General features: G+C 35.0%; 3 protein-coding genes and 5 pseudogenes across 8 annotated transcripts; 6 read left to right on the top strand and 2 right to left on the bottom strand.

The window, feature by feature from the left end:
- Positions 1-256: 256 nt before the first annotated feature.
- Positions 257-8,025, top strand: srz-33 (annotated as a pseudogene). Its single transcript has 5 exons — positions 257-415; positions 580-704; positions 754-1,030; positions 7,569-7,730; positions 7,777-8,025. Coding segments are annotated over exons 1-5 (972 nt in total).
- Positions 2,252-3,097, top strand: F19B2.12 (annotated as a pseudogene). Its single transcript has 3 exons — positions 2,252-2,328; positions 2,482-2,719; positions 2,913-3,097. Coding segments are annotated over exons 1-3 (500 nt in total).
- Positions 5,298-6,912, top strand: F19B2.10 (annotated as a pseudogene). The gene is made up of 2 exons: positions 5,298-5,315; positions 5,378-6,912. Coding segments are annotated over exons 1-2 (1,553 nt in total).
- A 988-nt stretch (positions 8,026-9,013) lies between the features above and the next one.
- On the top strand, positions 9,014-10,192 carry srz-34 (annotated as a pseudogene). The gene is made up of 5 exons: positions 9,014-9,127; positions 9,171-9,307; positions 9,359-9,635; positions 9,743-9,904; positions 9,944-10,192. Coding segments are annotated over exons 1-5 (939 nt in total).
- Positions 10,193-10,971: 779 nt separating this feature from the next.
- srw-39 (G-protein coupled receptors family 1 profile domain-containing protein) lies at positions 10,972-13,533 on the top strand (the record flags this gene model as incomplete). The annotated part of the gene is made up of 4 exons (NM_001356791.1): positions 10,972-11,285; positions 11,334-11,477; positions 12,556-12,893; positions 13,529-13,533. The coding sequence occupies 4 exons, from the start codon at positions 10,972-10,974 to the stop codon at positions 13,531-13,533; spliced, it is 801 nt and encodes a 266-aa protein (NP_001343561.1).
- A 196-nt stretch (positions 13,534-13,729) lies between these two features.
- On the bottom strand, positions 13,730-15,704 carry srz-36 (annotated as a pseudogene). The gene is made up of 5 exons: positions 15,552-15,704; positions 15,336-15,460; positions 15,013-15,289; positions 14,800-14,961; positions 13,730-14,023 (listed from the first exon to the last, which is right to left on the bottom strand). Coding segments are annotated over exons 1-5 (1,011 nt in total).
- A 3,143-nt stretch (positions 15,705-18,847) lies between these two features.
- On the top strand, positions 18,848-20,367 carry F19B2.5 (SNF2 N-terminal domain-containing protein). Its single transcript, NM_001380877.2, has 3 exons — positions 18,848-19,338; positions 19,583-20,052; positions 20,151-20,367. Exons 2-3 carry the CDS (start codon positions 19,658-19,660, stop codon positions 20,188-20,190), a joined length of 435 nt encoding a protein of 144 aa, NP_001366639.1. The 5' UTR covers positions 18,848-19,338; positions 19,583-19,657; the 3' UTR covers positions 20,191-20,367.
- A 793-nt stretch (positions 20,368-21,160) lies between these two features.
- On the bottom strand, positions 21,161-24,490 carry F19B2.6 (BZIP domain-containing protein). The gene is made up of 9 exons (NM_075484.5): positions 23,960-24,490; positions 23,296-23,874; positions 22,971-23,210; positions 22,689-22,824; positions 22,542-22,640; positions 22,426-22,499; positions 21,937-22,377; positions 21,781-21,888; positions 21,161-21,731 (listed from the first exon to the last, which is right to left on the bottom strand). Exons 1-9 carry the CDS (start codon positions 24,485-24,487, stop codon positions 21,513-21,515), a joined length of 2,424 nt encoding a protein of 807 aa, NP_507885.2. The 5' UTR covers positions 24,488-24,490; the 3' UTR covers positions 21,161-21,512.
- Positions 24,491-26,024: the final 1,534 nt, after the last annotated feature.

Raw genomic sequence — 26,024 nt, 5'->3', positions numbered from 1 at the left:
AAACAATTTGTACAAAAGAAGAGTAAATAATTTATGTAATTCACTCTATCCTCTTTTTCCTCATCTTCATTAGCATTTCTTAATGACTAAAATACTTTCCTTGAAACTCCAGTTCTAAAACTACACCACATTTAAAAACTTTGGTCTATCAAAGATAAATCACACGTCAGCTCTAAAGCTCACAGCTGATAATCAAAAAGCTACAAGTTGCAAAACATTTTCTTTACTAGTTAAAATCCAGTAGATTTTTAATATAATGCTAACCTTCCCATCTATAGACGAAGGCTTCAAGTTCTGGAAAATCTGGACCGGCTGGGTGATTTTGTTCATATTTTTAGTATTTTTTGCTAGTTATCTGATTTTGTTCCCTTTCTATGTATATGTGAATAAAGTCAGCCGCACTAGAGATCAAAAGGTAAAAATTTAAGTGGTGGGGTTATTAAAGTAGTGTTGAAAAATTAAAAATATAGAGAAATGACGTCATGCAATACAGTTTTAATACGGTTGTGACGTCATTAAAATACATTTTGCAACATTACTTTAATAACCCCATAAGTTAGTACATTCCCTGACTTTCAGAACTTTCTGTTCCCTACCGTCAATCACTTTTTCAAAATGATTCAAGTAGTGTACATCCTTTTTGCATTTTCTTTACTTATTTTTATTATTGGATTTTCACTTGGCTCGAGCATGGGCTACTTCTCGTAAACTATTTATTCTTTGCTCACAAGTAACAAAAATATCGAATTTCAGAAAATTACCATTATCTCTCATGTCGTTCGCCTTATGCATTTGGTTGTTAATTTAAGTTATGATCCTGGTATTTTACATATTGATTATTCTCCTAGCCATTGAAAAATTCACTCTTTATTTTTTCCCGTCAACCGAGAGATTTGTAATATCGGTGCAAAAATACCAGATCAAATATATTTGGTGTCTTTATCTAGCCACATTCATTTTTCAATTTCTAATGATTGTGAATTCTCTGAGATGGGGGATGCATGCATTAGATGCAGTCAAAATTGAAATGGTAGGATTTGCTTACCTACCTACATACCTATACCTATCTTGTCGCGAACTCAGTGAATAATAAATATTCCCTTCTTCACGACTTTCATATTAGTATCTTTCCCCGTTCAATTACACAATTATCTCTGTTAAAAGTCGTCATCTTCATCGCCTTCACACCACGAGACGCCCCGGGACCGTTTGAATTGCCGCCATCTACCGTACTCCACCTGCACATCTAACCACCCACGAAGGAAACGCCGCCGGCGGTCGACGGGGAGTTACTCGGAGTTCTTCAATGGTCGTTTTGGAGTTCTGATTAATTGTTGTTTGAGTTTTGGTTTATTGATTTATCCCGTCCCTTGATAATTGGCCTTTGTGTGATTGTGTTGCTGATTGACTAATCAGCAACACGGAGATAAATGATGACTTAGCACATACTTGTTCTGTTATTTCTTTGGGTTTTCAGGGTGTTTATTTTGGGCCGTTTTCTGGAGCTACCGCTCCGCAAAATGGTGCATCGAACCGAATCTAACTGATTACCCATTTAAATAACTCGAAATAGTCATTATTTATCTCAAAAATAAAAGACCTCTTCTGGATGATGCTCCGAAGAGGCGAAATCACTTGGAAAAAGACCTTGGGCGGCTACGAGCCAAACAAGGCAACATTGGATATTTCTGAATGAAAAATGTTCATTTGGAAACGCTCATGGAGCATAAAAATTGTTGGAAACCTCAAAAGGGACGGGGTTGTCTTCGGAAAATCCTTTCGACCTATAAAATGACATTTTTATAGGCGAAAGTCGGAAAAAACAATGTCGTGATGTAAATTACAGGGTAATCTATGTCCAAATTTTCATTTCGTCCAGGAAAATACTCAAAATTCCGTTAAAATAGCGGTTTTGAGATCCAAATTCTTATTAAAATCTGGAAAACACGAGAGATTCCATTTTTTAGAAGAGACACAGGAAGAGAATGTGCGCTCCACCGCAAAAAAGTGGTGAGAGAGCACGTAAAAGTGAGAGACGCAGAGAATATGCGGTCTTTTTCCATCAGCCGGCAAAAATGAATTTAAATTGGCATTTTGAAGAAATCTTTGTCAATTTTTGATGTTTTCTCTTAATTTAAGTTGAATTAATGTCTTTTTGATGTGATTGAATCGATAATTCCTTCACAAATCGTAATTTCCGTTGAAAATTGCCGTTTCTCCGCAAATTAACCTTGAAATCAATTGTTTTTCAGCCAAAAAGCGACGAAGAATGCGAGAAACGGATCGGCCAAGCTGCGGAACTACTGGAAACGCTGGAGAAATCAATAAGTGAGTAATTTATCGATGTATAAATTCGAAAAAGATAATCCAGAAAATTGGTAAAAAGCAGGGGAACCGCTGCCCAAATTTTCATTTGGACAAAAGGAAAATTTTTGGAATTCAGTTGGAAATCTGTAATTAAAATGTTAATTTCCGACACAGAAATGTTCCAATGGAAGCCTCAAAGAAGAACAAAGGATGTTCCGGCGAAAATCTCGGCTGATGTTGGATGAACGACGGAAAAAGGGAAATTCCACGGATTTGGCGACGAAATTCTCCATAAAAGAAGAGAAAAAGGACGAAAAGGACCAGATGCTGGCCTGAAAAGACGTCGTATAGAAAGGAACGGGAAATCGGAGAACCAGAGAAGGTCCAACCGACGGAAGCAAAGAATTCCGAGGTATTAATTTTAAAAAAGTTTTAAAAATTTCGGAAAATTATGGAAATTAGAAGAAATCTTGTCTTTAAATTTGAAAGATAAATCTCACTTCGACAAAGAGAAATTTTGACGGAAAATAAACAATTTTGAATGAAAAATTGCGGATATATCCTGAAAATAGCTGGAATATTATTATCGAATCGATAATTTTCAGATTGTGTTGTCCAGCGACGAGTCAGAGCAGGCAAGAAGACTTCACAAATCGGAAAGAAATTGGAGCACAGTCGGATCGGGAAAATTCGCCAGCGATGAGCACAAGACGGCGAGATAAAAGAAGAATTAAATAATTCTAAATAAAAAATGTGTCTTCAATAAAAATTAATTTATTTAAATAAATTATTTTATGAATCGAGTGTTTTGTATTGAGAAATACATAAAATGGAATGACTTCCTCAGAAGTAGGAAGCATAATATGGGATCAAATGTTTGATTGGAAGGAAACTTTGAAATAAATTTTCAATGATTATTGGAACAAAATTGTTGCTCACAGTGTGTCTGGATCTTGAACTTGGAATGCTTTCAGAAAGTATGATGGATTGCCAAGCATGGGAAACAATAGGAAAATAGTAAACTGGGAGTGTTATTCTAAAATGAATTGGAAACTATGGCTTGATATGTTGAGTGTTGGAATACGGCCATAAATGGAATATTTGAGCCAAAAATTGAAATATGGAGCAAATTCTAGAATAAGAAAATCAAATTCTAGATCGGGAAAACATTGAAATCTGACAATTGAGATCTGTCGAAGGAAGAACTTATTATGAAATTTGAATGAAACCTAGAAAAAAAATAGTTAAGTAGTAAGGTCATATGCTACAGTACATCGGACCATTCTCCCGAAATTTACAGGGAGTCTTATTGAATATTATGTATAATCCTATGAGTGATTTGAAAAAATTCTCCCGATATTTAATGGGAGTCTTATGGAAAACTGGAAACGTGGAAACGGAGACTGGAAACAGGACAGCTGGAAGCTGGAATTGGAAAATTTGGAAAGCTAGAAATCTGGAACTGAAAAAAATGGAAAAATGGAACTAGATTTTGGAACCTGGAACCTGAAAAATCTGGAAACTGGAAGACTGGGAAACTGGGAAACCTGAAAAGCTAGGAAAACTGGAACTGGGAAAGAGGATCTGTGGAACTGGATAAGTGGAAATCTGGAAATCTGGAACTGGATCTGGAACTGAAGACTGGGAAACTAGGGAACTGAAAAACTGGATAGCTGGAAATTGGAAAACTGGAACTGGAATCCTGGGAATTGAAAAACTGGAAAAACTGAAAAAAAAAACTGGAAAACTGGTAAAACTGGAACTGGAAACCTGGGAATTGAAAAACTGGAAAAAACTGGAAAAACTGGAAAATTGGAAAACTGAAGCTGAGTACAAGCATAAGCTTATGAAATTCTTTCGATATTTACTGAAAGTCTTATGGTAATGGAACATAGATGGTATAAAGGAACATGGAAACTCTTTCGATATTTACTGAAAGTTTTATGGTAATGGAGAAAAGAGGATACAGAGGAACATGGACAAATTCTCCCGATACTTACAGGGAGTCTTATTGAAGTTGAAACTTACTCCGAAGAGTAATTGAGGAAATTCTTCCAAAGTTAACTGGAAGTCTTACTGGAAATTGAGCTTGCATTCATGGGTCGATGTAGAGCATTCTCTCGATACTTACTGAGAGTCTTATTGGAAAACTAACTAGGAGCTGTATTCAGATGAAATAAGCTGACCTTAGTTGTATAAGTGTATTTTTATGGAATAAACATGGAATGGTGATTGGAAATTCAAAGGAATTTGGATAACCAAGTCTCATTTGAAGTTTTTTTTTGTTTGTGCACAAAACAAAAAGGGCGGATATGAGATTTCAGAGAAAGTAGTAAATGAAGGAAAGGAACAAAATAGAAGGTGGAACTACGTTCAATGGTTTCCATGGGACCCATAATTGGGATGTGGAATAGCTAGATTAAGAGGATCCCCCTTTCTGCGGACTAGGGCTTAATCATAGCACCTGGGAAATTCGGAGACGTTTCTGAACGGGAACTCAGCAAACCCGATGAGGAACTTGGAACTGGTAATGTGAAACAATCCAGAAGAACGGAAAGAGTCTAACTCAAAAGTTAATGTTGGTGAAATGGAAACTGGAATATCTGAAATGGTCCAGCAAATCAGATAAGAAATCAAAGCCGTCAAGATGGATGATATTCCATTGGGACAAGACCAGGTCGTTTCTGAATCGGAGTTAAGAGCAAATGAGAAAGGATTGAATTGAATTGAAAGTTGCACGTACTCACAGTAGGACCTGTTGGCTGTAGTATCCGGCCAGATCTACGCTTCTCAGACCAACTGGAATATCACGATGTTTTTCGAGAGACTGCAGTAATCTTGGAATTCATTAGAGTTTTCGCATATTTTATTTTCAAGTTATTTTCTTTGCAAATTTGTTTCTTGGTTTATCGTGATAATTTTTTGCCCAAGGTGGTTCAAGATAATTATCATTTTGTATTTCAGAACTATCAATCGACTCGAACGGTATTATGGCGAAGGTGAATGCGGTAATGGTGTCGCTAAAACAACAAATTGATCAGTGGGAAACACTGCAAATGAAGTTTTGAAGGTCTCCCAGGAGATACTGATTGACGTGAAAGTTGGAATTATTCAGCCGGAACTGAAACGAGACGAGATTCTCAAGAATCACGTCGACGTTGTTGGGATCTTGAAGATTCTAGAGAATCTTGATGATTGGATCACTAAGAAGATCCGGAAAAACGCTGAAATATCGGCAAATCTGGAGTTGGTGACTCGGAACACTAAGAGCTTGCAAGAACACGCAGCTCAAAAAGAGTTTGTTAAACTTGCCAAAAGACTTGGTTACATGAGAACTGAGCTAGAAGGTATCATCGATTCATTGCCAGAATCTCCTAATGGAAGCAAGAAGGAAGGTGCGCAAACAAATAACTTTGTGAATCCGAAAGAATCGAAAGTTGCTAATACGGTATCCTGTCAAAGCAACCAGAACGAACATGAAACTGATTTTGGACAGACTAAAAGCTCTTGAAACAAGATTGGACGTTTTTGAACCCAGCAACAAAAAACCATGTGATGGTAATAAGAAAAAGTGAAACGCTGAAACAAAGTACAGTAGTGATGACTCGGATGCGATGGAAAGCTACAGCGATGGTAGCGTTGTTGTATTGAAAGATAGTGTTAGAAGTAATACATCCAGTTCGGAACTATTGAAAATGTCGACAATTGCAAAACAGGAGCGTCCACAAAAGCGTTATCTGAAAATGAAACTCCAAGAACCAAAGAAATTTGACGGAGTAAACAAGCTTGAGTATGAGGAATGGAAAATCATTTTCAAGGAGGGATACGGAGAAAATCCAGAACTTTCAAGTTAGTCAAAGTTAATCCAATTGAAAAGCTGTGTAACTGGAAGAGCCCAATCATTGTTGAACGGTCTCCAAATTACCAACAAAAATTACAAAGTTGCCTGGAAAATTCTGGATCATAACTTTTTGTCGAATTCTCGACCATTGGATGAAATTGAAAAGAGATTTAGAAACGCCAAAATTGACCAGGAAAACTATGATAAGATGAAACTTGACATTGGAATTATTACATCTCTGGTGTATGACATGAAAAATCGTGGACTGAACGTTGATACTCCATCGATTTATCAATCGATTATTCGGAAATTGCCAACTTCTATTGCAGAAAAAATAAAAATCAGCCAGAAAAGATTTTGCTATATCAAAAATTGGAACCTATGGTACTGAAACAGTTGGAAATAGTGTTCACGGCGAGAGACTGCCAAAAAATGTCAAAATTGGAGTTGCTTATCACAACGCTGATATAGTCTCCAGAAATAAATTTGCTATTGAGATAATTGTGACCAAGAAAGATACCATCCCAGAAAAGGCTACCGTGAACCGAGATGTCTCTACGTGCCATCTTTTTGGGGCCGGGAGTGTCGCGAACTCAGTGAATAATAAATATTCCCTTCTTCACGACTTTCATATTAGTATCTTTTCCCGTTCAATTACACAATTATCTCTGTTAAAAGTCGTCATCTTCATCGCCTTCACACCACGAGACGCCCCGGGACCGTTTGAATTGCCGCCATCTACCGTACTCCACCTGCACATCTAACCACCCACGTAGGAAACGCCGCCGGCGGTCGACGGGGAGTTACTCGGAGTTCTTCAATGGTCGTTTTGGAGTTCTGATTAATTGTTGTTTGAGTTTTGGTTTATTGATTTATCCCGTCCCTTGATAATTGGCCTTTGTGTGATTGTGTTGCTGATTGACTAATCAGCAACACGGAGATAAATGATGACTTAGCACATACTTGTTCTGTTATTTCTTTGGGTTTTCAGGGTGTTTATTTTGGGCCGTTTTCTGGAGCTACCGCTCCGCAAAATATCTACCTACCTAAATACCTGCCTATCTACCTGGGGTGTGGGACAAATCTCAAAGTTTAACAAGATTGACAATTTCGACAAATCACTTTTCCAAAAGTTGCCGAGCACGGTAAATTTGGCAAATTTTGCAGCACACCCCTTCTACCTACCTACTTACCTACATATCTACCTACCTACCTACTTACCTACCTACCTACCTACCTACCTACCTACCTACCTACCTACCTACCTACCTACCTACCTACCTTCCTACCTACCTACCTATCCACCTACATACCCACCAACCTACCTACCTACCTACCTACCTACCTATCTACCTACCTACGTACCTACCTACCTAAATACCTATCTACCTACCTACCTACCTAACCTATGTAATTTCAGATAACATACGTGTGCCTGAACATTATATTGATCCTTGCCTCTTTACTATACCTTCCGATTTTGATCAATGTCAGAAAGTTCTCTCATTTACCTTCCATTCAACAGAACAACCCACAAAAGTACATTTTCTGGCAAACCTTCAATGTCCTCATATTTAAATTAGTATGCTAATAGGTATAGGTCTAGCTCAAAAATTCCGAAATTTCAGACTTTCTTCGCATCTGTGGCCTACTCTCTGATCTTCTTGACACCATTTGAGCAAATGGTAATTTTACTGTTATTAGGCGATATTTTTATCATTCCTCTAGTCATCCAAGTATCATATATTTGCTGTAACAAAAAGAGTATGGATACGTTGTTCAAGTCGTTCAGCTGGATCAAATTTATAAACATTTTGTTTAATATTAAGGAGAAGACACTTATAGCGCCACAGACAGTTCCAAGGGGTTTATTTTAAATTTATTTTGACATTTTTTTAATTTCACATAAAATAATTATCATTGAGTTTTCTGGTGATTGTTTGAAGGGGTTGGCCTAAAAATCACAAAATTTCGAAATTTTTAACAAGGTCTTCTTTAAATGGCATAGGTTTCATTTAGAAGTCCGGGATTAAGTTAAATTTCCACTTGAGTCACCAAGGCTCAAAAATAGACGTTTCCTAACAAGGAAAGGTTTTCAGTTTACCGTCAGATTTCAAAACGAGACATGTTTCATTTGAAAGTGTTCCATAAAGATATGGCACTGCAAAATTTTAAGCGGTAAAGCTCCACTCTTAACCCCTCTAGCATCGATCTGAAACTGTTTCAGTGCATTTTTTCACTACTTTGGAGGCCTGTATAATTGCTCCAAAATTTTGTTTGCAAAACTTTCAATGTTTCTCAGAACGTTTAAAAGTAGGAAAAAAATCTGGGAGATTTTTGGAAAGTTTTAAACTTTTTGAAAAAAAAAACTGAAAATTCTTGGACCTAGTGGAGTGAAGAAATTTTCAAATTTTTTTCAAAAAATTTATAATTTTCCAAAAATCTCCCAGATTGTTTTCCTACTTTTAAACGTTCTGAAAAACATTGAAAGTTTGAAACAAAAATTTGGAGTAATTATACAGACCTCCAAAGTAGTGAAAAAATGCACTGAAACAGTTTCAGGTCGATGCCAGAGGGGTTGAGTGGAGCTTTACCGCTTAGAATTTTGCAGTGACATATCCTTATGGAACATTTTTGAATGAAACATGTCTCGTTTTGAAATCTGACGGTAAACTGACAACCTTTCCTTGTAAGTAATCATACACTTTGATGTAACATAAATCAAACATATCCAAATTTTAAGGCAACACGTGCCCACCAAAAAACTACAAAACAGGTGAAAACTTGCATATTTTACATCATATTAACCAAACACAATATACATTTCGCCATGGATCATTAGACGATGGAGCTCCGTTTTGAATAATGATAATCGGCCTCGTGTTTTTGACAATATATGTGGTCTCATTCATTAGTTTTTTGATTTTATTTCCGTTTTATTTGTGTGTAAATAGAGTGAACCGCAAGCGAGATCAACGAGTGAGTTATTGAATTTTCGATTGAAAAAAATTATAATTCCCAGAACGTGCTCTTCCCTACCATAAATCACTTCTTCAATATGGTCCAAGTCGTGTACACCCTTTTTGCAACCACATTAATAATTATTTGCATTGGATTTTTATTTGGTTTTAGTCTGAACTACTCAACCTATATTCAGAAGTTACAAATTTTTTGCTAGTTTCTAGTTTTATTAATTTTTATTGATTTCAGTAGTAAATCTACATTTTTAATATTGTTCATTCTATCCATATGGTGGCTCCTTTCAATCATCATTCAAGTATTCTATATACTAATTATTCTACTAGCCATTGAGAAATTTGCCATTTACTTTTTTCCATCAACTGAGAAATTTGTGATATCAGCGCAAAAGTATCAAATCAAATATGTGAAGGGTTTTTATCTGGTGATAGCCATTTTCCAGCTCATAATAACGATTAATACACTTGGACTTTGACTTAGAACTTTCGATGGGATTAGGATCCGAATGGTACGTTACTAACTATTTGAAAAAAAACTGCACAAATAGATACATTGTGTGGTATATTATTTGGCAGCAAACAATCAAATAAACACCATAGTTCAAACTAATTTCAGATAACGTATATATGCTTTAACATTACCTTCATGCTCTCCGCCCTGTTATATGTTCCGATAATGATAAGTCTCGGCAAATTTTCCTATTTAATTTCGGCTCAGCGCAACAACCCACAAAAATACATTTTCTGGCAGACCTTCAATATTCTCATATTCAAATTGGTAAAAGGTTGAACAAAGTTCAAAATACCCAACTTCCAGACTTTCATCGCTTCAATTGCATATTGCCAGGTCGCTCTTGAACCCTTTGAGGATTTGGTGCTCAGTCAGATGTTTGGCGATATTATTATTATCCCGCAAGTCATTCAGATATCTTATCTATCTTGTAACAAACGAAATATGGATACTCTGCTAAAATCGTTCAGTGGAATTAAATTTGTTAGATTAGTGTTTAATATTCAAGAAACCACATCTGTTGCACCACAGACTGTGCCAGCTACTCACTTTTGACAATTTTTTTTTGAAATTCTGTTCTGGATTACAATAAATGATAAATTACAGCCTTTTAATTCCGCATTGAATACTAAACAATCAAATTCTATTTTGCCGTCTTCTCAGAAAAATAAACCGGAAAAGTATATTTTGTACCAAACAATTATAGTCACTGCATTTAGAACGGTAAATGTCGGGATTTCGGGGGCCAACTCAACAATTTGGAAATTTTCAAATTTTGTACCACAACGTTTGAAAATATTATTCAAATTGCTGGGTACTCTGGAAATTTTTAAAAAAATTTGAGATGAAATTCAAAAAGCTCAGAACAGTATGGTTTTCTTCAAATTTCATCAGAAAGGTTGTAGGCTTAGGCTTGGGCTGGGGGGTGGAGAAAAAGAGAAAAAACTAAATTCCAGAATTTTCAAGAAATTAGAAAAAATAGGTAAATAGAAAAAATACACAAAAATCATGAAAAAAGGAATACAAATTCTAGGAAGAAAGTCAGAAAAAGTCAATAACAAATTCAAAAATACCACTTTTCACGCTATGGTTTTTATTATTAATTACTTATATTTATAATATTTCTGTACTTATATAACAAAATTTATTACGTATTATTACGTATTCGGGTTCATACTGAGTATGACAAAGGGAAGTTGAAGGTGGCCAAAATATTATTCCCTTTCTAATTTTTGATATTTTTTTTCATGTTTTTCATGTTTTTTCATGTTATTCTCATTATTAATATTAACACTACTCTGTCTAATATTGTTCCGCATACTTTTTCTTATCAAATGAATAGCTCGAAAGCTACCGACTATGTTGTTCCTGAAGAGTTTCGTGGAGATGCTTGGCTGAAATTTTCGAGCTGGATAAATTCCATCAGTGCATATTTATATCTAACAGATTTTATTATCTCTTTTATTGGAATCTTCCCAAGTCTATTTCATTTCTGGATTCTTACAAGAACATATATGCGGCATTTAACCACAAATCTATTTCTGATAGGTATTACTGTTTGTGGGATTATCCATATAATTTGTAATATTATCGAATTTTTTCCAATGCTCTATGACTATTATCTTAGCTTCAAGGTTCCATCTGAGTGGTAAGGCCAAAAATTAAGAGCAATTTAGTATGCTTTGTGTTATTTCAGTTTTCCATTTGCACCTTACTCTAAAATAGTGTCCAATTATTATTCCTCAATGACAAACGCTGTTGTAACTGGGATGTTGACCTATTTCACTGTTGCCATGGCAATTATCAGATTTCTTGTGGTGAAATTTCCATTAGCTAGCGGGTTTGTTTTTTTTGTGAGCCATCATGGCAAGTTTTGGCGGAAAATTCAAATTTCATAAAAACAATTTGGCGGGAAATTCGAATTTTCTGAGAAAAAATTTCATGGGAGATCCAATTTTTTAAGGAATAACATTATGGTAGAAAATTCAGATTTGCTATCAAAAATTTGACGGAAATTCAAATTTTCTGATAAAAAATTTAAGACGGAAAACCCTAAATTTTCTTAAAGAATTTTTGGCAGTAAATTCAAAATTTTCTGAGAAAAATTTTGCCAGGAAATGGAGTTTTTGAGCAACAATTTGGCAGGAAATTAAAATTAATAAAAAAAACTTTTTTGGCGCGAAATTCAAATTTTCTGAGAAAAACTTTTTGGCGGTAAATTCAAAATTTTCTTAGAAAATTTAGGCGGGAACTTCAAATTCTCTCAAAAAATTTTGGCGGGAAATTCGAATTTTCTGAGAAAAATTTTAGCGGAAAATTCAAATTTTTAGTGAAAATTTTTGGCGGGAATTCAAATTTTCTGAGAAAATTTTTGGCGGGAATTCAAACTCTGCAAGAAAAATTTTGTCAGGAAATAGGAGTTTTTGAGGAACAATTTGGCAGGAAATTAAAATTAAACATTAAAAAAATCTTTTTTGGCAGGAAATTAAAATTATAAAAAAAAACTTTTTTGGCGAGAAATTCAAATGTTCTCATAAAAAGTAGAAAATTCAGATTTGCTAACAAAAATTTGACGGAAATTCAAATTTTTGGTGAAAAATTTTGACGGGAAATTCAAATTTTCTGATAAAAAAATTTAAGACGGAAACCCCTAAATTTTCTTACAATTAGAATATTTTTGGCGGTAAAATCAAAATTTTCTGAAAAACATTTTGGCGCGAAATTCAAATTTTATGAAAAAAACATTTTGGTAGGAAATTCAAAATTTTCTGAAAAAAACATTTTGGAAATATTCTGAGAAATGAGTTTCGGTGGGAAACTCAATTTTTTGAGAAACAAATTGGCGGGAAATTCAAATTTTCTGAAATAATTTTTTTTTCTGAAAATAAAAACTTTTATAATACTCATACAATTTCCAGCATGCAACGCCTTATCTACTCCAAAAGTGGGCTGAAAATTTTACTACCCATTATAATTCTCATATTACCCCTCTGGATAGCTGAAATATCTAGTACAAACATAGTTGAGACAGGCATCTGGGTCCCTGGTCCAAATTGTGATGGATTCGCTGAAAATTATACAGAAAAAATGTATACCGTTGAGACATCTATTACATTTGGAATCGACGAGTTTTATTGGATTGTCTATTACATATATGCAGTGATTTTCCAGTTTATTCCATCAATCTTACTTCCAATCTCTACAGTTTTGTTGATAATTGAGTTGAAGAAAAATAAAAAGACAACGACCTGGACTAGTAAGAGACAATTTTCCGGCAAATCGACAAATTGCCGAAATTGAAATGTCTGGAAAATCGCCAAATCTGCAAATTGCCGGAATTGAAAATTCCCGGCAAATCAGCAAACCGGCAAGCGGACGATTTGCCGTATTTGCCGGAAAAACTACACTTTTTTTGTTGAAAATTTCAGAATTTTAAATCTAATCAAAAAATTGTACGCATCCTATAAATGCTCCTACATCTATTTTGAAACGTAAGCAAATTTTATGGAACTGTCTCGAGAAAATAAATGAAAAAACATTTCAAAATGGTTCCTTTGAATACCGGCACTTTGGAATCCGGCAAATCGGCAAACCGGTAAATTGCCGGAGTTGAAAAATCCGGCAAATTGGCAAATCGACATATTGCCGGAATTGAAAATTTCCGGCAGATTGGCAAAACGGCAATTTGCCGGAATTGAAAACTTCCGGCAAATCGGCAAGCCTGCAATTCGCCTAAAATGAAAGTTTCCAGCAAATCGAAAAACCGGTAAATTACCGGAATTGAAAATTTCAGGCAAATCGGCAAAACGGCAATTTGCCGATTTGCCAAACGGAACTCGCCGAACACTGAAGTAAATAGCAAAACTTTAAAATCAGAATCAAAATTTACAGAATGATAATATCCCAATTATCAGTACTTGCATATCTTTTAACAACTCTGAACGTTGCCACTCATTGGCTGTTATGCTATTTCATGTCTACACAATACCGGAATACTGCCAGAGAAATACTTGGGAAGAACAATATTGATTCGACGGTGATGGTGATAAGCTATCAGACTTCGAGAGCAAAAATGTTTTAAGATTTATCGGTTTATAAATTTTTTTCAATGTAAACTATATAATTTGCAGATTTAGAATTATTAGAATTGAGTCTCCAATCCTGTGGCGCAATGGACGTTGTCTTTTGTCTATTAAACACAATTCTAGTAAATTTAATGCAACTGAACGACTTCAACAAAGTATCCATATTTCGCTTGTTACAACTGATATATGATATTTGAACAATTTGTGGAATAACAACAATATCCAAAAACATCATAAGAACAACTAATTCCTCAAACGCTTGCTGCGCGAACAGGCATGCAATAAATGCAGCAATAAACGTCTGGAACTTATTGGTTTAATAGAAGAATTGTTATTAAAGGTGGAGTAGCGCCAGTGGGGAAATTGCTTTAAAACATGCCTATGGTACCACAATGACCAAATATCACAGTAAAAAAAATCAAAAAATTTTTCTAAATTTTATATGATTTTTTGAAAATTGGAAAATTCTCAAATTGCATCAAATTCCAATTTGAATCACCGCCAAAACTTCGATGTTCGATGGAGCGCGCTTGCATTATTTTATTTTTAATTTATCAATTTTTCTTATTTTAGACTGATTTTTCATGTTTTTACGTGTTATTTCATTGGAAATTTAGTGAAAAGTACAAGATAAATGTAAATTGTTCACTAAAAAGCGAACATTAAAGCGTAAATCTGTGAAATTGATTATTTCCGGCTCGGGGTCTTTGGAAAACGTTACTTCTTTGTTTTAGCACTTGTTCAGATGTTTTTAGTAAACAGTTTACATTTATCTTGTATTTTTCACTAAATTTCCAATGAAACAACACGTAAAAACATGAAAAATCAGTCAAAAATAAGAAAAAATTAATAAATTAAAAATAAAATAATGCAAGCGCGCTCCATCGAACATCGAAGTTTTGGCGGTGATTCAAATTGGAATTTGATGCAATTTGAGAATTTTCCAATTTTCAAAAAATCATAAAAAATTTAGAAAATTGTTTTGAACTTTTTTACTATGATATTTGGTCATTGTGGTACCATAGGCATGTTTTAAAGCAATTTCCCCACTGGCGCTACTCCACCTTTAAAACTCACAAATTTAAAAATCAAAATGTTGATGGTCTGCCAGAAAATGTATAGTTGCGGTTTGTTCTGTTGAACCGACGGAAGGTTGGAAAACTTTCTAACGCTGAACATTATGGGAACGTATAGCAAGGCCGAGAGTATGAATATGATATTAAAGCTTATGTATATTATCTAAAATTAACTCAAAATTAATTTCTTTTGATTTCTTTAAAGTTAGCCTACCGATCGTATCTTAATTTCATTTATGTTCCAAAATCGAACTCCGAACGCATTCAATGTCAGAATTGACTGAACAATGAATATCACTAAATACATATATCTGACATGTTTTATCTGATACTTTTGCGCTGACATCACAAATTTCTCAGTAGATGGGAAAAAATAAATGGTAAATTTCTCAATAGCCAGTAGAATAATCAATATGTAAAATACCTGAATGATAATTGAAAGTGACCAAAATATTGTTAAATTGAACATTGTGAAGTAGTAGGACCACTCTCTGCAATTCTCATAGTTTTAGTTTAAAAACAAACATAGCGTTTTACGATGAAGAATTCAAGCCCAATCCAAGTGAGAACCCAAGAATGAGAGAGATCAGTGAAATTGCAGAAAAGATGTACACAGTCTGCACCATATTGAAAAAATGATTGATTGTCGGAAATAGGACGTTCTGGAAATTAAGCTATTAAGCTAGAAATTAAGGAAATTAAGCTATATACAACCAGCAATGCAAAAAAACGGAAATTCCACTTGAAACCCACCCGTTGATCACGTTTTCGGTTCACTTTATAGACCTATAAATAAATAGGGAATACGAACAAATAAGAACTGATTGAAAAGATAAAAATCAGAATCATCATCCATCCAATCGTAATTAGCCAGATTGGAGGATCATCGTTTAGGCTATCAAACATTTGGAAAGCGAATTGACTGATGTGATGTGAAAATTGTAGCTTATCACTGGAATTTCACCTGCTTCGAATTGCGAGCTTTGGTTTTTATTATCACGTGGTTCAACTTTGAGAGATTAAAGTTTAAGTTTAAGTAAGTGTTCTATTAAATTGTTCTTACTATTAGTCTTAAAACTAGGCCGCGGGTTGTAAAAGCGTAGTCCGGAACCGATGTGATTAGAAAACCAAGATTAAGAGGCGTCACTCTATTCACGGTGATTTCTATTCACACATGTGAATTTTGCAAGTTTCCATCTGTTGTTGTAGCTTTTCAATGTTTTTTCATTTTTTTGTTGCATGTGCTTGGTTTTCGACAGATCAAAATCTAAGGGAGCTGAAAAGTTTTCTAGTTTTAAGACAGCTGCAAGATTTGTCCAAATTTTCTAATATATGTAGTTGATTCAACAGTTGCAAAATCCGTTTTGCAAGATTGAAAAAGAAAGGTTGATAAAGATCAAAACCCAAATATTTTTTTCACATTCATACTGCACGTTCTCGATGTGAGTAATTTTAGGACAAAACCTTCAAATTTAAATCCAAGGATGTCGAATTCTCAGAAATTTAACGTATAACTCAATTTTTTAGTATAAAAAAGAATTAAACAACTTTGAACTATACGTGGGAATGAAATGAATAAAAATTTTAAAAAAAGGTATTATAGAAAAATACGAGCACACAACAATAAACAACGACGCAACAAAACTCCGCTGTTATTAAGTAAGCTCCGCCCATGATTTCATTAGCACTGCGGCCGAAGCATCGCAACCAGGGCTGTTTTTTTTTTGTTTTTTTTTGGTTGTTTTGGTATTTTTGGGAAACATTTATTTTTTGGTTTTTTTTGGTTTTTTGAGACCAAAAAAACCAAAAAATAAATTACAACACTGATTCAGCAAAAAATTGAAAAAAACCTTCCGTTCGTTCAATTTTTAATATTTTATGAGAAATCAACAGAATATCTCATGAAAAATTTCCGTTTTGTCCCGTTCGATATCAAACATTGATTTTTTTTTGTTTTTTTGGTTTTTTTGGTATTTTTGAAAATTTGGGATTTTTGGTTTTTTGGTTTTTGGTCCAAATTTTTTTTTGCAACAGCCCTGATCGCAACGCAAACGTAGTCGTGGGCGGAGCTTAGTAACAGCGGAGTGTATTTAGTTGCGGTATGTTTTGATGCTCGCTATTATTGTTATGTTTTGTATCTGTGAAAATAATCAAATAAGTCTTGGTTATTGATATATTTCACAATGTTTGCTCCTTTATGTCATCATGTCATCATTTTATCATGTCATGTCAAATAAAACAATGAAGAAATATGGGCTGAAAGTCTTTGCGGCTCCCGATAAGGAGTGATATTCTACTGAAAAAAAAGCAAAGAGGAGAAAATAAAAGACAAGACAACTTTACAAGGATACTAAATGCTTCATCACCAAGAAAACAAATTGGGCTAGATAAATCGTATATTTACAAAAGCTTATCGATAAAAAAAACAAGCTGTATACTACAATAATCTCCTTCGTCTCCAACATATTTCTTGCAAAAAAAAAGTTCATTGCCCTATTGATTTTTTCACAAGTAAGGGACTATGTAGAGCAGGGGTGCGCGGCAATTGCCGTTCGGCAATCGAATTTTCGGCAATTTTGGCAATTGTCGAAGTTGCCAATTGCCGAAAATCAAAATTGCCGAAAATCAAACATTGATAAAGTACTGTAAATTTAAAGGAACACACGGCGCGGTTTAAATTTTTTGAAGCATTCGAAGCTTTCTGTCATGTAATTTGCCATTGATAGAAACTAGGTACGAAGAAAAGAAAACCGACATTTATTTTGCATTCGCAAAATACATTTTTTTTGTTTTACAATATACATTTTCTTTTAGATTTCGTTACATTTTTTGTTAAAAAAAGGTTAGAACTGTTCCTACTGATTATTAGCTACTGATTGTTAGTTACTGATGTTATTGTAATAACCTATAGGCTCTTTGGTGTTTTAGTTTTGATATTCTAATGTTTTCAAATCCATTTGCTCGATAATTTTGTTTTATTTGATTTTTTTAAATTAATGAATCTTAAATTTAACAAAACACCTGTTATCCGATTTGGGAAATTATATAAATAACGTTCCCCAAAAAATTTATTTTGAAGAATTGCCGAAAAGTTTCGGCAATTGCCGAAATTGCCGATTGCCGAAAATTTCCGATTGCCGAAACTTTTCGGCAATTTTTAGAGAGCAAGGAAAAACAAGGAAAATTGTTCCGCTTTGTCTTTTATTTTATATCCTGGGTTGTTTTGTTTCTGTATGAAACTTTGTTGATTGTGAGATTGATATGATTCTTGGTTTACTAGTTTGATATGTTAAATTATTTATGTTTATTTCGCTGAACTTTATCTTTCTCGATAACATTTCTGCATGGGAAAAATAATTTATGTCATGAAAAAACGAAACGTGGCAACTGTTATCTACTTAAACGTAAATGCACAGTCAAATGACTCACAAACTGCCGCCAAATTCTCGACTCTTCCCGAATTTTCCTCTCCCTAAAACAGTATACCCGTCCGTGTTGTCTTGATAAGAAAAGCAGTGATGCAATCATAAATATCAGTTTGCAAAATTCACAACAGTTGGCACCGCCTATCTTCTCGAACCTTCCCGAAGCTGCCTGGCATCTTGCTCCGCCCCTCCCTGGTACTATAAAATTAGACAATAGGAGTCACATATATCTTTTTGTGCCTTAATATTTCACCAGCTTTTCCCATTGCCCCAATTTATCATTCTGTCGTGTACCCTTTCTCTTCAAGCCTTATTATTTCAAAAGTTGACAAATTTCGGTACTTTTCCGATTTCTGCCCCCCCAAAATGTTTTCGAAAATTTCATTATTGAAACGTGAACTTTTTTTTTTGTAATTTCAGGCTTACTATTAGAATTGTTGTTTTCTCAGCCTAAAAATTTAAATACTATTGAAATAAGCATTCACGTGTTAATTAAATTAAATTGAAAAATTGAAAAACATTTTGGGGGGCAGAAATCGGAAAAGTACCCAAATTTCTCTTTTCCAGTTATTAAAGGTGGGTTACCGTAATCTGATAGTGAGACTTTGCTTTTTACAATTAGATCCAAAATGACAAAAAAACCTAAATTTCGTAATAAACGTTTTGAAAATTTCTAAAAAAATAAGCTATGAATGTTCAAAGTTCTGGGAAAAATTGCCCGTTTTCAGCAAAAAAAATATTTTTTGCCAAATTTTCGGTGTCATAACGGCTGATTCTTAATTCTGATTGAAGAATCATTCTTTAATCAATATTGTGATAGTTTATTACGCATTTATTCGTTGATTAAAGTACATTTTTGGCCAATGGGGCACAAATAAAGGTTACATTTTTGTGCCCCACTGACTGAAAATTTTTAGATATTTTCTAACCGTCTCATTACAAAATTCGGTAGGTTTGGGTCATTTTGGGTCTAAAAAAGCAAAGTTTCAGATTTCGGTAGTCCACTTTTAATTTTCGTACTAATAATCTTTGAAAGAAATAATTAGTGGTGTTTTCCAGAATTTTTCAAACTTGTCGCAAAATTCCGATCTTCCAAACCGCATAATTCCAAAAAGGTAAGTATATATATATATATTTGTTTTTTCTGGTAACATGTGTTCAAACAAACTTATTCCATTTAACTTACAACTATAAAAATAGTTTTTTACAGGAAAAAAAAAAAAACTGTTTTCTTGTCTTCCTTTTGTTTCTCTTCCTCTTGCTTCTGTTCCAAATATGCAATTAATGCATTAATTGCATATTTGGAACAGAAGCAAGAGGAAGAGAAACAAAAGGAAGACAAGAAAACAACATTACTAGTTCTTACACCTGATTCGGTCGGAAAGTGGATAAACATGTTGAACGAGAGTGACCTTTCAATTGGAAACTTCTACGATGCAAAAAATAAACGATGCGGGAGAACTTGCCAAACACAGCGTCGTTGTTACGACTTTTGATACGATCAAAACTCTGATGAACTTTCAAACTCTGCAGAAAATATCATTCGAAAGAATAATTATTTATGATGCGTATCCGATCGATAATACGGACACACAAAGATACAAAGCTTTGCGACAACTTGACGCCACCTACCGCTGGGTTCTAACGGGGAATCTTCTTCAACAAAATTTGGCAAACTTCCTCAAACTTGGCGAGTATGGGGACGATCAACTCTGGGACACTCAAATTTGTCCCATTCTGGAAGGAAAACAGTGCGACGAGAAAACAGAGCTCTCCAAAAAAATCGAAAATCTTTTGAAAAGTGTGGAGTTGAAGTTTCCATTGGAAAAGTAAGTAGACATATACAAAAAAAATTTCGCAGACTTTTCTGTAAAACGAATAACAAATTGTGTTCAATTTGAAAGTTGTAAACTGTTTTTTTTTTCAGTTATCGAGAAATGGAGGTGGGAGCCGACGACAGCCAGTAGACATTGACAGTCAATCGTTGATGGTGGCCAACTCCTCCAAAATCTATCTGATTTTACAACTTTGTCGTATATCCCTTCCCCGAAGTTTATGTGCCCTTTTGATATGCCTCCATCCTATTCATGTTGGAATTATTTAAAAAACAGTTCAGTTGAAAAATAAATGTTGTCTCAATCAGGCATGATGAAATGAAGAGTCGAGCGTTGAAATGACAACGGTGTGATGAAATTTTCAAAAATGTGGAAAAAATCCGTGATAAGAATTGATTGAATTGATTTATTTAACTTGATAATGTAATTCAACTGCAGTACCATTGAATTTTAAAAGTTAAATAAATTTGTGAAACAAGACGAACCCAGAAAATGTACGTCTCTAAATTGAGATGCAAAAAAGGAGGAGAGAAATATAATATAAGATAATTTGACAATGAAGAAATCAATTTGCAGGTTGAGTAAGACTAAAAAGCAAATGCATATTAAACAGATGAAATCAGAGATCTGTATCAAGCAACAAATTACAATTCATGATCGATCTCAAATTTTAAAAAATCTATTCAACTGTGCCAATTTTTAATATTTTCACAGTAAATTCACCTAATTTTTAGTTTACGATACGGTTCTGAATTGTATTCAGTTGTAGAAAAGGAGCATTATCTGCCTTCGCTATAGAAAATTATCACTTGCGGTTGTATCAACCCTCAAATAGTTAAAATTTTAATTCAGGAGAAAAAAAAGACAGCCATACCAAAAATAAGCAATTAATAAAAACGCATAGAAGGCTGTTACGTGCAAATTATGAGCACAAGACTTTTGAGCGCTGAAAATTGACCTGTTAGGGCGAGAGAGTGTGTTGAGAAGAGAGAGAGACAAAAATATGCATTACAGCGAAGGACCAAACATTGGACACAAACAAAAGTATTACCAACTTTGACATGATATATGATTCACAACAGTACTGTGTGCGGTTTGGTTAAAATGCCCAAAAGTTTATTTTTAGAAATTTTAATAACTTGGAGACTTCATATTTGTCTGTCTTTCAAAAAATGTCATACGCCGTTAAGTAGGAACAATGGAGAAACGTTCAAAAATTTTCAGTGTGCGCAGGACCACACAACACATACATATGAGCATCGGGTTGAGATAAATACATTTAAAACATTTGAAAAAACCCGTAAGAGTTTATCTTGCGTTTGAGAGAGAAAATGAATAAAATATGCAGGCAAAAGAAAAGGTTTTAAAACAACACGAATTGTTAGATTATAATTTTGATATATTAATATGAAAGTTCGCTATGAGAAACAATAATGGAGTTAAAAATGAGAATGTCAAGAGTTTTCCAAATTATGCTCTTTTTCAGCGTGCTCCGTTAAGTGGAAAGTCTTCAGACATTCGATCAATTTCTCCAGCTGCACACTTTGTCCGCTGTGTAGTGCATTATCCCTTAAGAATTTCCAATTGTGTTGCAACAACATTCGAACACCCGGATAAAACTTGTCACAGTACTTTTTCAGACATAACTTGATTTGCGTTTGTTTCGAGCTTTCCTAAAAAAAAGAAAAACATATGGATACTAATATTTCAATAGTCACTCACAAATTTCAGAACTTTCGCATCGTGTTTGAAAGCATCAGTTTCCTTTTTGTCTTTTGACCGACTACAGCGGGTTGCAATTGTTATTGAACTGACAATTTTTGTTTTTCCCTGAAAATCGTCGGACTTTGAGTTTGAAATACTGACATTATTTTTTACATTCAATTTGTTTCCTCCATTTATTTTGTTTTTCTTGTCATCCTCTTTTCTGTTTTTCTTGTCAGTTTCAAACTGTTCCCATTGTTTTTCTGATACCTCCTTGGCCATTCTCAGCTTTTTCAGATTTCGATCAGTTTTCATCAAATAATCCACTTTACTAATGATATTTTGTTTATCATTTTCGAATTGTGCAAAGCCCTCCTGCACCTCATCATAACTTCGAATGATGTTAAACGTTCCGATTACTTGCTGATTTGTGAAGCATGGATATAGAACCTGGTCGAATGCAGTTTTGATATTTTCTTCGTTAGAGTTATTGCTGCTTAGAATATTGTTATGATTGATTTTCACCTCTTCCCAGCTCTTCCGGCTCGCTTTTAAGTCATCTTTCTTCTTTTGTAGACTCTTTCTTGCTTCCAATTTGTTTTTTGCACGCTTTGTCTGAAATAGAAAAGTTAATTCACTAATACTTTCCAACATTTACCGAACCTTTTTCCTGATGGATTCAACTGAAACAGGTTCTTGTGATGTTTGTGACATTGAGTCATCGCTGGGGAAGTAGTCTGTAAAAGTTTAGTTTTTGAAGTACGAACAACTTTTCCTACCATGATTATCATTGTTATTCCAGGTAGGTCCTTCTTGCAGCAATGGATAGACTGGTTCTTGGTAATTTCCATTTGGAGCGTTGTTAACCGTTTGGTTACCTGAAATTAAAAGTTAATAGTCAGAAACATTTTCTTTCTTGGCATTACCATTATTCGAATCGAATAATAACTCCGGCTGATTATTTTGCTGATAGCTACCTTGCATGCCCGTTGTTTGAAAACCTTGCTGCATTTCATACGGAACATGGGAATTTTGTTGAAAGCCTGGATCAGTGTAGAAATTCTGAAATAATAATCAATAGATTGCGGATCTTGAATAAAAAGGTACCGCGCAAGAAATAAAGAAACGTGATTCAAGATCTGGGCAAAATTTAACCTAGCTCTTCAAAATCTTCTCTGAAATGTGTACCGCCAATTTACTTAACTAACCAGTTGTACATGCTGTCTGTCTTGATCTCCTGCATTCATATTCGGATTAGGCGGATGGTTCGGATAGCAGTTTGACTGAGCTTGTGGTGGATGGTAACCACTTGGAGCAGGTTCGTGGTACTGATCCTTTACACAGCAACCTTTCATACCAGCTAAGTTATCCCGATTTTGTGAGGTCCCTTGCTGGCTGTCCGATTGACAATTGTGGCATGTTCCAATGACTTGATCCATTTGAGCGTGCTGAATTTTTTTGAAGTTTGACTCAATTTGTGTAATGAGGTGAAGAATTTTCAAAATCGTTCAAAAAAGTAGTAATTTAACTAACCTGCTGTGCATACTGGGAATTACAACCCACATTCATTTTTCGATATGACCGATCTGGAGCCGGTTCCGGTTGCAGCTGATTTTCCGGAACAAGTTGTCCGGATCCATATGCTAGATGAGACGCACCCACATACTGTGAATGTCTAGTCGGAGCCGGTATTTGGACTTGCTGCAGGTTATTGCTCGGTGGAAGCAGCTGATGGGATTCAGTCGCGGCAAGGTGTCCGGATCCATTTTCTGCTCCTTGAGGGTGATTGTACAGACCTCCGTTATCACCCTCATTTCCATTCTGATCAGACCACGTTGGGCCTTGTTGCTGATGCTGTTGGTAATAACCCAGTTGATCCATAGCCCATTGCGGCCGTTGGTTGCTCACATGTTGTGGATACAAATTCGGCTGAGCTTGCAGTTGATGGTATCCATTTAGAGCAGATTGGTGGTGCTGATCCTTTCCATAGCAACTTTGCATTCCAGCGAAGTCCTTCCGATTCTGTGAAGTCCCTTGCTGGCTGCCCGATTGCCAATTGTGGCATGTTCCAATGAGTTGATGAGACATGGTGGGAATCTCCATTTGAGCATGCTGAACTTCTTTGAAAATTGACTCAATTTGTGTAATGAGGTGAAGAATTTTCAAAATCGTTTAAAAAAGTAGTAACTTAACTAACCTGCTGTGCAGACTGGGGATTACAACCCACATTCATAATTTGATATGGCCGATCTGGAGCCGATTCCGGTTGCCGCTGATTTTCCGGGACAAGTTGTCCGGATCCATATGCTTGAGGAGCCGCATCCACATACTGTGAATGTCTAGTCGGAGGCGGTGTTTGTGCTTGCTGCAGGTTATAGTTCGGTGGGTGAAGCTGATGGGATTCAGTCGCGACAAGGTGTCCGGATCCATTTTCTGCTCCTTGTGGGAGATTGTACAGACCTCTGTTATCATCCATATTTCCATGTGTATCGAAACAATTTTGCTTCGGCTGCTGCTGCTGTTGGTCATAACTCAGTTGATCTATAACCAATTGCGGCGGTTGGTTGTCCCCATTAGGCTCTCCGGTTTGTTCAATTCCTTGGATCTGTTGATTTTGTTGTAAACCCCAATACAAACTCTCGATGCTAGGCAAGGCTTGCTTGTCATGTTCGATCTGTGGTGAATCCACTTCGTTGTTCGAGCGATACTTTTGGGATGTGTCCATGTTCTGAAATCTTAGAATTTTAAATACATAGAACATGTATTGGCATTAAACAAGAGAAAAGCAACGGTAAAAGCCTTATCAAAGAGAATATCGGGTGAAAAAGTTTTCATTTGCATCCATAATTTTTAATATCGAAATGCAACAAAACATTGAGCTGGTCGTCACGCGCCTCTTTGGGAAACACTCAAATTTAGCCGCACACCTAGAAAAAGATTAAATTTAATGTTCTCTTAGAGCTGTATTCAAGGATTTTTTTGAGAATATTGAGCTGAAACTTGCATTTTTTATCGAATAAAAACAAGAATTTCGAGTTAAACATTGAAAAACTCAACGAAAAAAATGTGTCGTCAGCTTAAATGCCGGGTACGCAAACAACTAACTTGGAACCCAATGTGCTTATCAGTGCAATGAAACGCGGCACATGTTTGGTGAAATGAAGATTCTGAATGTGGGCAAAGGAAGTCTCGTCAAATGTGGAAGGCAGCATTTTTTAGATAGCAGAGGCGGGAATTCAATATTCAATTTTAATTGGCTGAGCAAATATGGAGATAGAGGTGGAGCGGTGAGGAAATGATAGCTGACAAGGGCGTTTATCTATTTTCTAAAAACGCCAACTATCGCTATTTTTTTTAAAAGAAAATTGATAACTCGTTATACAACAAAACAGAACAAACAGTGACAGGAGGGAACGGAAATGCTTTTTATTTTTCTTCACTGACTTGACGTGAGCCTCTTCACGCATTGAAAAACGCAGTGCGACATGTAGTTGTTTGGCAGTCCATGACACTTTCGTGGTTCCGCCGGCCCCACTGAAAGGACTAGCCCTAACAGTATTGAATAAGTATTGAATAGGGTTGTAAGCAGCCCTTTTCAATACTTAGTGAATCCGTTCTTCGCTTCGGATTATGACGCGGATCACAGTTTTTCAAGCTTATCGGGCTTGTGCTTGGGTAGATGATGTCATCGCACATATCCCATATGGTAATTACCTCAGAGCGTCGGACTATCCCATCGGAGGCCTTCCAACAGGTCGTTTCCGATTTCTTGGATACCATTTCGTCATCAGTTTTGTCCATCCGCAAAAACGGAGACAGTGACGGAGCGGTGAGGAAATCATAGCTGATAAAGTTTTATGTTTTTTTAAACGCGAACTACCGCTTTTTTTTTGAAAATTGATAACTCCTTTGAACGCAACAAAACAAACAATGACAGAGGGGAAAATAAATGTTTTCTTTCACGTGGATATATGAAAATATATGATATATGAAATATATATCAATATATATCATATATATATATCAATAATATGAAATATATATCAATATATGAAAGTTCTAGTAAAATTTATCAGCCTAATGATAATTTTATGATACCGATTAGGCAAAAATATGCATTTAAACGCTCAAAATTGCTTTAAAACTCTGAAAAATTGAACAAGATATAAATAAATTTTTAGAACCTGTTTTAGGTTTTCATTACTTTGTTTCGTTAATCAATTAATTGCTGCTAATCAGAAATACCTTAAATGAAAATTTTT

Source organism: Caenorhabditis elegans, chromosome V, assembly GCF_000002985.6.
Source record: "Caenorhabditis elegans chromosome V".
Taxonomy (NCBI): domain Eukaryota; kingdom Metazoa; phylum Nematoda; class Chromadorea; order Rhabditida; family Rhabditidae; genus Caenorhabditis; species Caenorhabditis elegans.
This window is presented reverse-complemented; position numbering and strand designations above follow the sequence as displayed.